Below are 16,595 nucleotides of genomic sequence, written 5' to 3'. Positions count from 1 at the left end.
TTCCATGTGGGCTGTGCAGCGGCTTCAGCCCTAACCAGGATGAAGCATTTGCAGAGGATGAAAGAATTAATAAGTGGAAGTTGTCTAGGCCTATCTAAATCTCGGTTGATAAGGTTTATATTTGGCCTTGTGCAATCCCTCTTTGGTACACTCGAGTGGGAACTAGTTCTGGTTAATCATTAGCAGAGCTAAGCTGGACTACTGTTATTTCCGTCGTGATTTGTCTCCACGTCTTCTGCACTGTAAAAATCTTTTTTTATGTTTTAAAAATTCTGTTCAGTAGCATTACATATTCTGTATAAGTTAAACAAGTCCCTCAGAATCAGCAGCATTGTGACGTATTTTTGGTTCCCATATAAACTGGTGGAAACACATGCTGGTTCACTGGACAACACCAAGGTTCCAAGAACAAGAATGGAACCAGTTCAAGAAATTCAGAGTTCTTTTGTGTATCCTCAACCTTCAAAGAATATGGCTCACCTAGCTAGTTCAACTGGCAGATCTTAATCAGGTGCTTTTCCAGTTGATTTTACCCCTTTTCTCCTCCAGGGGCTCCCCTTAAAAACAAAGGTCTGCTCAGTCTGTGAAAAAGTATACTGCTTGTCCAGCCCAAAAGTTATTATTCTCTTTTAAATGAGTTAAGAATAATCTGCAGTGAAACAGTTTTCTTGACTAGCAGTTACTCGAAAAAATGGAATAAATAATTTGTCAGAAGCACTCTAGCACATAGCGTCTCAATGTATGTGTTAATGAGAAACGTCTGTAATATTTACTTCATTATTAATTAAGGAGTTTCTCTGTAATTAATAGTAGTTATTTAAGTCTTAATGCAGCATTGTCGCAGTAGTGTCGCAGTCACACAGCTCCAGAATGTGTGTCACCCTGTGATGGACCTGTGCCCCCTCCAGGGTGTGTTCCTGCATTGCACACAGTGATTCCGTGTAGGCTCTGGACCCACCGTGGCCCCGAACTTGATAAGCAGATACAGATAACGAATGAATGAATATAGTGTTTTTTATATTTCACCAAACTGTCAAATCATTCTGAAATCACATTATAAGTTGTCTACATGTTAAAAATCTGTTTGAGGAAATGTTTTTGGGAACTGTGTTTACTAATTATTGAAGTATAGCAAGTGGAATTTTTGCCCATTCTTGTTTGATACAAAAATTCAGCGACGGTGGTGGCTGTGGTTGTCTGGTTACGATTCTGAGAAAGTACTTTTCTCACTGGTTTGTTTATGTTAAGAAGCTCCATGTCTTTTAAGGTGGAATGATATGTTTGAGGGGAAAAAACAACCGTTGTTTAAACATGGCCAATGTTTAACTTGTCTGTATGTTTTTGTTCACTGTTTGAAACTGATTTGTATCTTGAGTTGTTTTGTTATGTAGCACTTTCCATCTGTGTTTACTTTCATGTATTCAGCTATCTCCTGAATTTATTTATTTCCTCCTTAAGTAATATGAAAGAGCTAAATTAATTCAATATTACCCACCTATGAAGCAGGAATAGAGCAATATCCACATCTCAGATCCTGCTTTTCAGAGAGAGCAGAAAAGAGAAAAGCAGAGAGCAGAGAGAGAGAGAGAGAGAGAGAGAGAGAGAGAGAGCGAGAGAGAGAGAGAGAGAGAGAGAGAGAGAGAGAGAGAAAGAAAGAGAGAAAGAAAGAGAGAAAGCCTAGCATCCTGGAACAAAACACTTAATTTAGCCAATTACTGACACTGGGGCTTCGTAAACACATTAGAACACTTTAACACAACTCAACAAAATAACTGGAGTTAAGACCTTGTGTATGGAATCAATGTTTACAACTTGCAATTTTATAATAAGATAGAATATTCTAGAGAAAAGCATTTTCAGCAGAAGGGGATGTTCTGGAGGAGCTGCACATGAGCCTAAGGTCACCATGCTCAATTCCACATGACTGCCACAAACCACAGAACTGTGAATTAGAACTGTGCTCACTGGACTAATGGAGGACTATACGAGTCTGAGTGGTGTTCGTAATCCATAAGAAATAATTCAGTATCAGCATCATACCTCACTTCCTGACAGCAGTGGAACAGTTTTGACATATTTTGTATTATTCAAGGGGAACATTACTGGACGTCTAAGTTCCCCTGTTTTTTTTTTCTTTTTGTAAATTGCACCACACATATGTAGGCACCATATAAATTGTGCATTTGTTCATGTATTTATTTATTAGACATTGTTTACAGCTTGCTCAAAATTATTATTATTTTTTAAAACACTGGTTTAGGGTGCACATAAGCATATCAGTTGTCTAGGGTTTTCACCAGGCTCCACTACTATAGTACTAGCACTTCATTGCCTTCCATTTTTTTCTCTCTTTTTCTCCCCTCTACAAGATCTTTTACAGCCACAAAAAAAAGACCAATTCCAAGCTGCCTCTATTGCCTCCTCCAGCTCCTTAGGCCATTCTGTCATGTACCCCCGCCCCCCCCACCTTTCTCTCCAGATGTCACTTCTTCCTTCTCTGCCCACCCCCATCTCTTCTTTCATTGGACTGCAATGTGAGACAAATGGCTTTATAACCTTTGGCCCAGTTAAGCTTGACCTTAGACCCTTTTCCAGGTCATAGTGTTCGTCTTCAAAATGTATTTAGTCATATCACAGCACTGGCACTGTTTACCTTGGTAGTTGCGTGTATGCACATATGACTATATTTAGTCAGCTTTATAGTGTGTAAAATTTTGCATGGGACCTGAATGTTAGAAGCCACTTTCTATACAAATATGAAGTATTATATATATATATATATATATATATATATATATATATATATATATATATATATATATATATATATATAATAAAAGGAGACTGAGCCACAGTTAAATTCAACATGAGAGTCCAGGAGTGAAGAGCAAGGAGCAAAACCTCTTCTCCCCATTGTAGTTGTTGTTGTTGTTGTTGTTGTTTTTTGCCATATTTAAGTAGAATTCTTATTTCTCTGCATTCATTGCATTTGTTTTGCTCCCTTTAAATCCTATATGCAACACAAAATCAGAACCACTCATTTTATCCCTTGTTTTCAGATATAAGCAGTCCACAAAAACTGACTGGTTCTATTAGTTCACTGTTTGTGGGTTAGTACGCACTCTAAATCCATTAAGTAATGTGCTAGTTCAGTGAACAGCTGTGTTACATTCATAATATCTCACCTTTAACCGTTTGTGTAGTTTGTTCAAAACAATATGGTGTTTTTAGATAAATGATAATATGTCACTACAACTCCTGCCAAGACTTTATCAAGGCCTATACACGATCTTGTTAATGCTACGGGGCACACAGTGCACTGTTTATCGATCATCAGGTCACTGTTCTTTTGAAGTTAATCTCAAAACCCAGACCACAGATAGGTTTCAGTTTACTTTTGATGTCCATAAGAGACAGAGAGTATAAGAATTAACCTCCTGCCCTGGCCTTGAGAGATATTTACTTAACGTCAACTTATTATCTTTTGAAATAATTCAGTATGGAGTAGTGCTACTGTGTTAAATGACAGAATACACTTTCAAAGTATGACTCTGTGTGTATTCTAGGATTCTAGACATTCTGTATTGTCACCCGGCTCTGAGTGCGTGTGTTTTCTTTACTGAAGGAAAGCTTTTCCTTGTTATATTTATGGGGATGTTTGAGTTAGCATTAGAATATGAAACACGATACAATATGCAAATTGAGAGATAAGGGCTTCCATTATTAAAATCTTTCTGCCAACAAAGTAAAAAAAGAGCTCCTGGTCTCAGAACAACTGGAATTCATCATGCCCTTCCTTACATATCACACATTTTTAGAAGAAGAAATAAATATGCTGTCATGTTCTAACTGGACAAGAGATTCATTTGTTAGAGGTCACTTAATAGCTTTATTTGAGCAAAGAAAGAAAGAAAGAAAGAAAGAAAGAAGGAAAGAAAGGAGAGCCTCCTTGAATGTTTTAGGTGTATTTATTTATTTGTTTGATTGTTTGTTGATTTGTTATTTGTTTTTGTTTTTCTATTTTATTGACCAGTGTGATAAAGCTTCTAAATTGTCTAATAATCCTAGCTACCACAATATTTAAGTAAGTTAAGTAAGTCTCTGAAATTTAATTTTTTTATAGATTTTACCTTTGTTTTCTTACATTATTAAAAAGGAGCACTTTTAATCTATTATTTTGCCTGCTATTTTTAGTTCCTCTGAAAACAGTTTGCACTTTCACTTAGACCTGTACTTTTTAAAAATACTAGTGATCATAAAAATGTCCCCGTTTGATTTTCTTGTCATTCAACTGAGTTCCTATGTGATTTTTTAATATCAGTATAAAATTAAATTACAAATCTTCCTACAGATATGTAAGACCAATAATAGCTATAGCCAGCGATATGAGTGAAAATAATGATAGATATAATTAAAAGGTTATGAGATTTAGTTTTAGTTAACATCTTGATGAAAACTGTAATTCATATCTGTCTGTGATCAATTCATGCCAAATGGATACTTCCTCTCATATCAGTTACATTTCATGCCTCCAGACCGCCAGAGGGAGTCTTAGTATTTGGATAGTTCCCCTGCGCATAGCGTGGATCAAAAATTTATACCAATAATGTCAGTGCCATATCAGCCTTAGCCAAGCTTGCACAGTGACTTCCCTGTATTTTGTTACTTCCCTCTGCACCCAGTGTTCATGGTTGCTCTCCCCTGTGGCTCATTCTACCTTGTGCTGCCCTCATTTCAGGTTCGCTTCTCTCTCAATCTCTTCACTCTACACAAGTATTGAAGTTGCCTTGGACAGCCTGTGAGCATGCATGGAGCGCTTAAGGAACTCATTATCTGCTTACACTCGCACTAAGCTGGCCCTCGATCCAAGGCTCACTTGTTTTTAAGACCCATGTTTACACTGGGACCGGGTTTGCCTGCGCGCTCTCTGAGATCGCAGTGAACACAGGTGTTATTCTGCCTGGAGTATTGTCTCTGAGGGGCTCTCAGAGACTGCACTGAGCTCGGGCCTTCATTCTGCTCCTCACTCTTGCTCTGGTCATACGTTTCTCTAGCATACTCCACATAAGTGTTTAGGTTTGTGTCCTCTCCATGTAACATTCACCTTATTGCACTAAGCACCAGCGCTCATTCCATTCCTCACATACACTCCAGAGTTCACCTCATGTTCATATTGCTGTTCAAAAAAAGCTGCTCCTACAGAGGACAGCTTCCTTTATGAAATTGGGTATTAAAGGTGTGACAAAATAATGAAAAGTTGATATATCGATTACTTTCCTTTGCGATACCTTGTGGCACTAAATATGACACCTGTTTAGACTCCGTAGGCAGATACTTTGAAGGGACACACCACAGAAGACCACCCTTGAACCATACAAGGAGAATACTAATAAAGCGCTTTCTGCAGATATCTGAAACTAATTAGGGTCTGTCTTGGTAAGTTCTTGAAAGGCAGACTACCTAGGGGCCCCAGGCCCTTTAAGCTCACCCCTTAGGCTGCTATTTTCAAGGGAGTTAAGGTATTACCATAGAAGCCTATGAAACAAAGGAGAAGAAATCAAACCAACATGGACCAAAACTGTGTGATTTGCAAGTCAGATTCCATGTAACTGAAGCTGATAAATACATACTTCCTGCCATTTGCGTATTTAAGAGTACTTTATCCTTGTACGTTACGCCAATTTGTGAGTATTATGATATGATCGTAATTGAGGGCAGCATATCGTAATATCATATTGTAAAATGCACTGTAATTCCCAGCCCTATTGGGCATACAATCTTTCCTCAACTGGACGGTTGTATAATATACTCCCCTGTACCTTTGCAGACAACTGTGCACTTCAGCTTCAGAACTGGGGCTTGTAACAAGCTGAGAGAAATCTCACTGTACCCAAGTTAATCCATTCAGTTTATTGGCATGATTCCTAATTCCAAGACCATGACTGCTCCAAGGCATGTAATGGACATTCTTTTTTTTTGGTATGCTGTGTCCATTTCATTCTTTTCTTATGCCTCCAGGGCAGGCTCGAACAGCTGCTCGTATTCTGCAACTTGGTCTACTAAATTTGAGGACATTGGAAATATCGATAACATGGCTCTGTCTCAGTCCATTCTGACACAGACATACTTCTGTTGTGATTGGTCAGGAATGTATGTCCGGTCTCAAAATCTGGCGACATCACGTATTTCTATTAACAGGGGAGCTATGCCATACACACAAAAGGAGGTCACCAGGTTGGGGTGCGTTATGGAAACACAGAGCTGTTCTGGGTTCATGGAACCAACTTCATAGTATGGAGCAACCTGTTGGAAATGAGAGCAGTTTTTCTAGTCCTGAGCCTTTTCTCATAGAACCTACAGGGTTGTCAAGTTCATACTCAATCACATAATATGATGACAATATCAAGCACCAAGGAGGCCTTGCTCATAATTGGCCCTATGTCTAATGCATCACATTCTGCTATGGACCTTTCCCAGACTAGCTTCACCAAGAGTAGTTCACCAGCCCAGTACACTCAACTTGGCAGCAGACTCTCTGCCAAGACAGCAGCTCGACATGGAGAAGTGTCAGCTGAATCCAAGTGTTGTGCATCAGATCTGGAATGCCTAGCTGAGGTGGATCTTTAGTCAGTACATTGTCTACGGTGGTTTTCTCACACAAATAAGAAAGGGGCAATGGGCCTGGTAGAGCTAGCTCATGATTGCCTTATGCCTTTCCACAAAATTTCCTCTCTCATGGAGGTTCTCTGGAGTCGGCAATGCAAACCACTCTTCTTCATGGAAAACCCTGGTCATTGCCTTTGAGGGTAGATCTCCTCACTCAACTGGGAGACACACTGTAGAGCATTTACAGCTAGTGGTGTGGCCTCTGAGACCAATGACCTTTTAACAGATTGAGATTCTGCTGTAAGGAATACACTATGAAATGCTAGAACCGCTCTGTCAACAATGTATGGTACATAACTTCAGGAGTTTCCAATCCAGTTTTTTTTTTTGTCTTCTGGTACATGAGTTTAGAAATATCAGTATTATATTTTCATTCATTGTTGCACAGTCCAGCTCGCACTGGATTCTTACAATTCAGCCACCTATCCAAAGAAAGTTTGTACCTCTTCATAAGACCACAGTGTAATTTTAAGGGCTGCCATTGTCAAATAAAAAGAAATGCAATATCTGCTGTGGCATGGAGATTTTACACACAGCTAGTGTGTGCTGTGTGTCTGTATTTCATTGTGATTCACAGGTCTCTCTGACCAATCAGTGCTTTGCATGGTTTACATGTCACGGTTTAGTCCCTACTCAGCTTAAAAAAAGTACCTGGTTCCAAATTTACCTAATAGAAAAGTATAGAGCTGAGTCGAGTAGTGTAGGTCTCTTGCAGTGAAAAAACCACCCACTGGTGGTCATCTAGGATCTACAGAACAACAGCTAAATTAAAAAGTTGTATTTCATATATGTGGATTGCTTAAATATGGTCATGTTTTGACTTGATTTAAAGTGTATTTTATCTCCTTACTTCCACTTTTCTTCCATAGGGTTTTGACACAATGTATATGCTTTAATTTAAGCACAGTGTGATATAGAATGACTGGTCACATTTCCACTGATTTTGGCTGTATATCTTTGAGAGATATTACATAATGGACTAAAGTTTGAATATTGCTAGAATGCATCAGCATGTGAAACCAAACGACATAACAGTGTAAATCACAGTGTGATAAAACTCCCACACACACACACTTCACCAGGCATAAAAAGTGAAGATTTCCATTATTAGATGGAAATCAAAGATTTAATAATGGATATCAAGTCTTTAGAAACACTACACACTGAGATTATAAAATCCTCTCCAGAGAGAGTTGAGTTTTGTGCCTTGTTAACATGTCCATATAGTGGCTTTAATATGCTAGAAGACATTCCATGAGTGTAAAAAGTCAGTGCCATGACTGAATATGGATATATTTGGCATTTTCATAGATCAACACCTACAGAATGAAGCCACATTAAGGTATTAGAGGATTATTTTATTAGAAATAATTTATAAATATGTAATTTTCATAAACATATATGAGTTTGAGGAGTTTAATTGATTACAAGAGGGAACTTCAATTATTTTCATTTAAGATCATAACAGATATCGTCTGAACCATTTGTGCATAAGGCCACTTTGTGCACACACCATATACATACATCTCTCATCTTATCCAGTGCCCATGCAGTCTTGGTATGCAGTAGTTATCTAGAAGTCAACAAGTCACTCAACAATCAATATTTACAAAAGGATTAAAGGTGATTTAGAGTGACCAGGTACACACTAACTTGGGTGAATTTATTCTGGGTGAAGTACTGGGACCACTGTGTTCTCCCCACCCCAGCCTGTCTGCCCTACTCAGCTTGAGTTTCTCAGTGGAGGGGCAATATAATATCCCTCTTTTCATAACGTGGCCTCTGCGTCCTCTCATCACTGGCAGCCATCAAGCTCCACGCTGCCAAAGAAAAAGATCACACTGAATTAAAAAGCACAGGCACTGGTGGCCCATTCCTGCACTGATGCACCTTTTCTTTTATATAGATTACCTGTCTATTTATCTATTTGTGTTATATGCTGTGATGGCTAGGATGACATGACTTCTATTATGTTATTCACAATTTATTGTGAACTTGACTAAAAATTGAGGTAGTTTTTTCCCCTACATTCTTTTAGTTACATTCTACATTTAAAAATGTTGAAATCACAATTAATTTTAAAAAAAGGCTTCCATTTTTATTTTTTTTTAGTTTAAACACATTTGACGTAGCAAAATCAAACAAAGAAAGAAAAAAGTGCTCCTACCAATTTGCCAAATTTTGTTACACTGAACAGTGAGGAGATCGAGTGACTTACATGACCATTGGTCCCCATTAAAGACAATTAACTGTGACTCTCTCTGGATAATGATCTGTTTAAGCTGTGCTTTGTGTATTTTCTTTTCAGTCTGAGCAAATCAGGAGTCATAAAGAGGGCGCATGAAATATTGATGTGAAATTGTCGGCTGCACGATTCAGCTGTGTTTACTGTGAGGCAGAGGCTTATCTGAGACAATGGCTATAACAAAAGTCGAACAGCTGATCCGAGTGAGTCGAGGAGATGACAAAAAAGTTAAAGCATGCATCTGGCTATGGGCAAGCAGTCAGCAGATGCAGACAAAAGGGTGTGTGACAAGAATAACTCTCTCTCTCTCTCCCTCTCTCTCTCTCTCTCTCTCTCTCTCTCTCAAGTCAAGAGAGGCAGTCAAGAGGATCCAAAATACCAATACCCTTTTCTCCTTGACATTGTCTTCTCTCCTGCAGTCAGCACGTTAATGTCCTTTTATAGTAAAAACAAAAAAAAAGAGCAGTACAAATCCATCACTAGGTCACCCTTAGAGTTTCCATGCTTTATATTTATAAAATAAAAAATACAAATATTTCACTAAATCATTTAGTTATATTTTAAGAAGTTTCAAATCAAGAACCTAATAGCAAAGCAATATCTGAGCCCTATTACACAGAAAAACTTTTACTGTAATGGTACATATTGCTGTCACTGTAGTGGCACCCTCAAGGGAACATATTCTGTACCTTTAGTTAGGGAACATAATGCCTTATACAATATTTAATATTTGTGCTGATTTCATACACCCATTTCTTCTTTTATTATTATTTTACACAGCTCTACAACAACAACAACAACAAAAAAGCTATCTTTTTTAACCACTGCTGTACCTTTAAAGGTACATTTACAATGTTTGTACCTTTAGTGACAAGATTGTATCTCTACTGTACCTTTTACACTGCCACGCAATTTAAGAATCATAGTAATACAGTTCACGAATTAATTTTATTAAATTATGAGGAAGACTGTTAGTTACTGCAATTGTGATCAAACTAACAGCTTTGTTGATTTATAAGGTGTTTTCAGTCATGATGTCAGTCAAATTATTCTCTGGAATACATTATATTGGGGCTATTATATCCCAACTGCATCAAAAACATTTTATACAGTAGCTGATGAATATTTCTGTATGTTGCAGCAGAGATGCAGTCAATTACACGTTGGAAAAAGGGTCATATGTTATAAATAATAATGTGTGTTTGGAATATATTGTATGAAGTATTTAAAGCAGGGACAAATGCTACATACACCATTTAGAGGCTAATTTGCCTAAGAGTTCATCCCTCTGTCTCTCTCTGTCTTTCACTGTGATATTTCAAGATTGTTTTTCCAAAGGCTTGTAACAATGAGGATAGGGTTGGTATTCAGGCAGGTTGTATATAGTAATCCCCCTCTTCTCTCTCTCGCTCTCTCTCTCTCTCTCTCTCTCTCTCTCTCTCCACCCCCCCTCCCACCACCACCACCACCACCACCTCACGCCCCCCTTTCCATGTGACATTCATTCATCAGCCAAGTACGTTTGGCAAGCCCTTCGCCTACAAGCGCCTTCCCAATGACCACTAACCTTGGTATGTCCTGACACTCATGATGAGTATCTGCAGGACACAGAAGGCAAGCAGGCTGCTATGTCAGGCCTTTATTGTGTACTGCCGAGGCTAGGGACAGTCAGCATAATCAAACAAATGACCCCTGAAGGCTGTGCCCCTTGGGAAGGGAGAAGGAGAAGGAGACAGAACCTGAGCAAAAAAACACTTGGGCAGGTCCGTCCCCACTCCACAGCACCACCACCACTACCCACCCCGCCTCTCTCCACTCTATGATCTTGCCCCAGGAGAAGGAGTGAGGAGGTAGAATAAGATCATTGTGCTGCAATATGCAAAAATATTGGCCAGTTTAAATTAGAGACAGGGTTTGAATACAAGTATCATGTGTTGTATACTGTATGGAAACATAGAGACATGGTCAGCCACTTCACAGTAAAAGAAATTGTACCTATAACCTTTTATCTTCTTATTGTTTTAAGTAAGATATTTGTAATGGGCTATAATGTAATGCTGAAGTCAGACATCCAATGCTGACCTACCAGCCAAAACATTCTAAACAAGGGCATGACTTTGATGACAATATCTTAAACACACTTAATGGAAAAAGGCGGCTGTGAATGGTCAGGGTCACTTACATGGCATGCTTTGCCCAGACAACTGCTCACCAGGTATGACCTTTATAGAGTGCATGTCAGGTCATGATCGATGTGGCTGATGTTAAGCTAGGAGCCAACAATGCTTCAAAAGTGGGTCATGTGGATATTATTTTTATTATTATTATCAGAAGAATGCAGAGACATAGTTTCTATTCATTATACCTCAGGTTGCATGATGTAAACAAGTTAAGGTCAAATCTAATAACTAACTATCATTTATATTAAATGAACACTGAGCAATCACTGGATTAGGGACACCTACTTTGTATCTACACTCATTTTCCATTTTATCAACACTTGGCAGTTCTGCTATTGCAGACGGTACTCCACTCATTTTTCTGCTCACTTTGATCAGGACCCCCAGAGGACCACCACAGAGCTGGTATCCTTTAGTTGGTGCTGAATTCTTAGTGCTGCAGTGACACAGAGTCGGCGGTGGTGTGTTAGTGAATGTTGCACTGAACTGCTTCTGTAGTTTTTGAAGTCATCAAACTGAGAATAGTCCACCAATCAAAAACATCCAGCCGACAGCGCTCTGTGTCCACTGATGAAAGACTAGAGGAGGACCAGCACACACTGTGCTGCGACAGATGAGCTACTGTCTCTGACTTTAAATCCACAAGGTGGACCAATGAGGTAGGTGTGTCTAAGAGAGTGGACAATGAGTGGACTCAGAGTTTAAAACCTTTAGCAGTAACATCCACTCAGACTAGTGCAACACACACTAACACACCACCACAACATCAGTGTCACTGCAGCGCTGAAAATAATCCACTACCCAAACCATACCTGCTCTGTGGGGGTGCTGACCATAGAAAAGCAGGGAGAAATGGAATTAAGAAAGTATACAGAGACTGAGGTGGACTACAGTCTGTAATTGTGGAACTGCAGAGTGCTCCCTTCTGTGATCAGTGGGGCTGAGAGAATGGACAGTGAGGGTACAGCGTTGAGGTAGGTGTGCCTAATCCAGTGATCATTCAGTGTATCTTTCTTCAAACACAAAGAAACATTGCAACTGTGATTAATACCTCAATCAACAACACACAAAACAACCTAAATTAAATTTCTAAGCAGGGAAAGATACCTTTAGATCCAAGAGGCCTCAGAATTGTTGTGCAGTGGCATTCATGAGCCAGTATTGGAAGCCTGGGGGTCATAATGCAAACACTTTGAAAGTATAAAACAAATAACATTATTTATTCATTCATTCATTCATTATCTGCAACCACTTGTCCAGTTCAGAGGGTCCAGAGCCTACCTGGAATCACTGGGCACAAGACAGGAATACACCCTGGAGGGGGTGCCAGTCCTTCACAGGGCAACACACACACATTCACTCACACACTCACACCTACAGACCTACGGTGTTTTGTTTGTTTGTATGTTTGATTTTGATTATATTTAAACCCATATCACATATGATCTTGTATTATTCACACATATATTTGTAAACACTTTCACACTAAATATCTGTGAACTCTATTTTTGACACACGTGAGAAACCTATTAGCGACAGTGTGATTCCAAAGCCTAGGCTGAGGCCTGCGTCAGCTGCTGCGTCACAGAAGGCTGCTCCAATGTGAACAATCCTTCGTATACAGCCGAGAAAGACAGGCTACGTTTGGAGCAATTTGAAAGATCTAGCAGACATCTCTTTCGTGGCCCTCAGTGTACGTACAGTGCATTGGAGAAAATAAGCAAGACATGCAGAAAAATAGACCTTCAGAGTTTTTTTACCTTGTAAAGTGTAAAATAACTAATTAAGTAAACTATTTGTCTCTATACCGTATTTAATCAAAAAGATTATTGGCATATTAGAGTAGCAGAGACAGCATATATTTACTAGTATGTTATTTTTAATACCAGTTGAAATGTGAAGTTTTAAAGATGAAGTTTAGTATTGTATTGCAGGACGATATTAATAAGCAAATACAGCTTATTTTAGCTTACAGTCAATGCTTCAAGGCAGGTAAGATCTTTCTGGTGACATCACGACACAGCCTCCTTATACTGTTCCATTTGTGTGATCAGGTTACTAAGAAGGAATCTTCATAGGACAGTCCTACTTCGGCCGCAGCCTAGGCTTTGGAACGCAGTTGATGTCTTTCAGACAGCCTCACCTGGAAAGGCTTGGAGCCATAGCGTAAAGGTTCATTTCAGCCACGTGGGTCTGGGGGCGAACCAAGAATTATTGGGTGCAAGGCAGGAACACACCCCGGACAAGGACCCAGTCCATCACAGAGCATCATATACTCACATGGCCACATCTATGGGCACTTTTGTATATTTTTACAGTCAATCCACCTACTAACATGAGTTTTTTGGATTGTGAGAGGATACTGGAGCACCAGAGAAAACCACAGTATAAACCCACAACTGCAGCAACACCACCTGTTGCGCCACTGTACACAGTTGCTACACAGAAATACACACACAAAACCGAGGAAACAACTAAAGAAAAAAAAAACATATATATATATTATATGTTATATATATATATATATATATTTTCTTTAGTTGTTTCCTACGTTTTTGTTTGCTCAAATTAACATAAAGAAGCTGTTGGGAGATTTAATTTGGGCCTATCAAACATGGTGGAGCAGCCATGCCCTACTGAAATGTAACCAGGGAGGATTTGGGCTCAGCGAATGGCTATCTCTCTTATCCTTTTGAGAACTATACTGCAGCCCATTTTGCTTTTTTTTTTTTTTTTGGTTAATCAGAGACCTGAGAATGAAACAAAATACATTTATTAATGTCATTGTCTCCTTGTGTATCAGCAGGTTCCGGAGCGATTCCTGGAAGTGGCGCAGATCACGTTACGGGAGTTTTTCAATGCCATTGTGGCAGGCAAAGATGTTGATCCTTCCTGGAAGAAGGCCATATACAAGGTCATCTGCAAGCTGGACAGTGAGGTCCCAGAGATTTTCAAATCTCCCAATTGTCTGCAGGAGCTTCTACATGAGTAGTGATTAGTATTTATGCCACTTAACCATCCCGAAGATCTGTATGAAGATATAAGGTAGCATTTCTTTTTTGAAGCCCAAGCTACTGTTAGCTGTTAATTTTTTTGTGCTGTTTATTTTGAGGAAAAAAAGTCTTTAAACTCTGATTGTTTTTACTGTGTTTTAATCTTTACTCAGCCCTTTTCCCTGCCTTTAAATGGGAATTATTCAATTTACCATAAGACGGTAAACAATAGAACCCCATGATTCTCTTTTTTTGGTCATATTGTTGAGGGTTTGTTTCCAGCCAGGATGTTTGCAATGTGTGATTACAGTTTCTAAATTTTTAGCTTGTATAGATGTAATTATTATTTATGATTAATATAATTATTACCATTAATGTTATTAATGCTTGCAAAAAAGGCCTGTGGTATTCTTGTTTATCATGACAATGATACATAAAATAAATTATTGTTTGAACAAAAATATTAAGGGGTACACCTTTTCTAGTGATATATATATATATATTTGTCAGTCTATCTGTTCTTCAGTGTTGGCTGGGATCCAGTGCTCATGCGTTTTGTGTCCACTCTGATAGCACTGGCTCAAAGGAGGGAGGCCTACTCATAGGGTTTTTTCTTGACAGAAAAACCTCTCCTGTAACTAAGCAACATGGCTATTTCATACTGGGGCAAGCCAGTTCGGCACAAAAAAAGATGGACGCCTTCCCACTGAGAAACCATTTTTGCTCATATAAAGCATGTTGTCACAGTTACTCACACAAATGAACACACAAAAACACACTATGCTCATGCATACACTGATAAATAAATACTAAAACACTCAAAGTCAAACATAGTCTTAAGCCCAAAAAGGGGGAATTATTATAAATGTTCCTATCATAAAAAGTTAGCTTTCTTGCTACACTTATTTTCTTATTGTTTAATTTTACGCTTTAAAATGCACTTGCTAATTCATACTGGATACTTAGATATTTACATTTACATTTAAAGAAAACATAATTGTTATGGTCATCTGTAGGAAAGATTTTGTTTGCTGTCTGAAATGCAATGAATGATAAAAAATCTTAAAAAGAGCATGTTCAGACTAGCATCCATTGAGCTATAATAGGGTTCAAAATAATTAATTGTATATCTGTGTATTCTGTATATATTTTTATTTTAAATGATGATACAGTGAAAGTTTGGGAATCAATTTTATAGAAATTCAGAGAGGCATTTTCTCTCTTTTTTCTTTTTTTATCTTTAAAATGATTATTTAATAAAATCAGACCTCTATTTTACCACTTTGGTTTCTAGATGATAATAAAGGATGGCTCAAGAGGGCAAAAGTCCAGACATGTGATCTGCTCTGGAAACCTTTACATTGGGCAAATCCTGCTGATGAACTGAAATGCAGACATGCGGTTATTGTCATCACAAAGCCTTAAAAACCTGCTGACTTCTAGATGAATGAGCACAAAAGAGGTCGAAATACTGTCATTCTGCGGCCAGACCTGGCACCATCAGCTGCCACTGGACACACACAATGAGTGTAACAAACTGCCAAGCTGATCACTATGCATTGTGAGGTGAAAAAAATAAGTTAAAAAATTGCCCCCAAATCTTAGACTAGCATTCTGAAATCAAACTTGACACCACCATACATGCACCCACTATATTGCCAAAAGTAGTTACTCACCCATCTAAATAATTGAGGTTAGGTGTTCCAATCACTTCCATGTCCACAGATGTATAAAATCAAGCACCTAGGTGTGCAGACTGCTTCTACAAACATATTTGAAAGAATGGGTTGCTCATAGGAGCTCAGTGAATTCCAGCATGGTAATGTGATAGGACGCCACATGTGTAGTCAACCGTCAGTGGTATTATAACAAAGTTGGGAATGATGTCAACTCAGCTACGGAGTGGTAGGCCATTTAAAGTGTCAGCGGATGCTGAGGTGCATAGAGGTCGGCAATTTTCTGCAGAGTCACTCACTACAGACCTCCAAACTTCATGTAGCCTTCAGATTCGCTCGAGAACTGTGTGTAGAGAGATTCATGGAATAAGTTTTCACGGCCGAGCAGCTGCATCCAGTCTTGACTGTGCACCAGTGCACAAATCAAGGTCCATAAAGACATGGATGAGTGAATTTGGTGTGGAAGAACTTGACTGGTCTTGTCCTCAACCTGATACAAGACCTTTTGATGAATTAGAGTGGAGACTGAGAGCCAGGCTTCATTCAACATCAGAGGCTGACCTCATTAATGTACTTCTGGAAGAATGGTCAAAAATTCCTAAACCTTGTGGAAAGCCTTCTCAGAAGTGTCACTGTTGTTGCTGCAAAGGGTGGGCTGACATTATATTAAACATCATGAGATGTCACTCTAGTAAATATGATAGTGAAGGCAGATAAGCAAATACATTTGGCAATATAGCATAAATATACATGTGTACATTTACATATAGTATCTTCTGTAGATAAACTCAACTTCAAATCTCATAGCCCAAATGTGTATTCCTTACCTAGTCAA

The 16,595-nt window shown here is 38.7% G+C and overlaps 1 protein-coding gene across 1 annotated transcript in view; it reads left to right on the top strand.

The window, feature by feature from the left end:
- Positions 1-14,479, top strand: part of prox1a (prospero homeobox 1a) — a 35,077-nt gene extending 20,598 nt beyond the window's left edge. Inside the window, exon 5 of the mRNA XM_066683074.1 lies at positions 13,898-14,479. Coding sequence (XP_066539171.1) covers positions 13,898-14,083 — 186 coding nt within the window. The 3' untranslated portion in view covers positions 14,084-14,479. The remainder of the gene's footprint in view (positions 1-13,897) is intronic.
- The last annotated feature ends 2,116 nt before the right edge of the window (positions 14,480-16,595 follow it).

This window comes from Hoplias malabaricus, chromosome 1, assembly GCF_029633855.1.
Source record: "Hoplias malabaricus isolate fHopMal1 chromosome 1, fHopMal1.hap1, whole genome shotgun sequence".
In the NCBI taxonomy this organism is placed as follows: domain Eukaryota; kingdom Metazoa; phylum Chordata; class Actinopteri; order Characiformes; family Erythrinidae; genus Hoplias; species Hoplias malabaricus.
The sequence above is the reverse complement of the archived record's forward strand: the minus strand, read 5'-3'. Positions and strand labels throughout refer to the sequence as shown.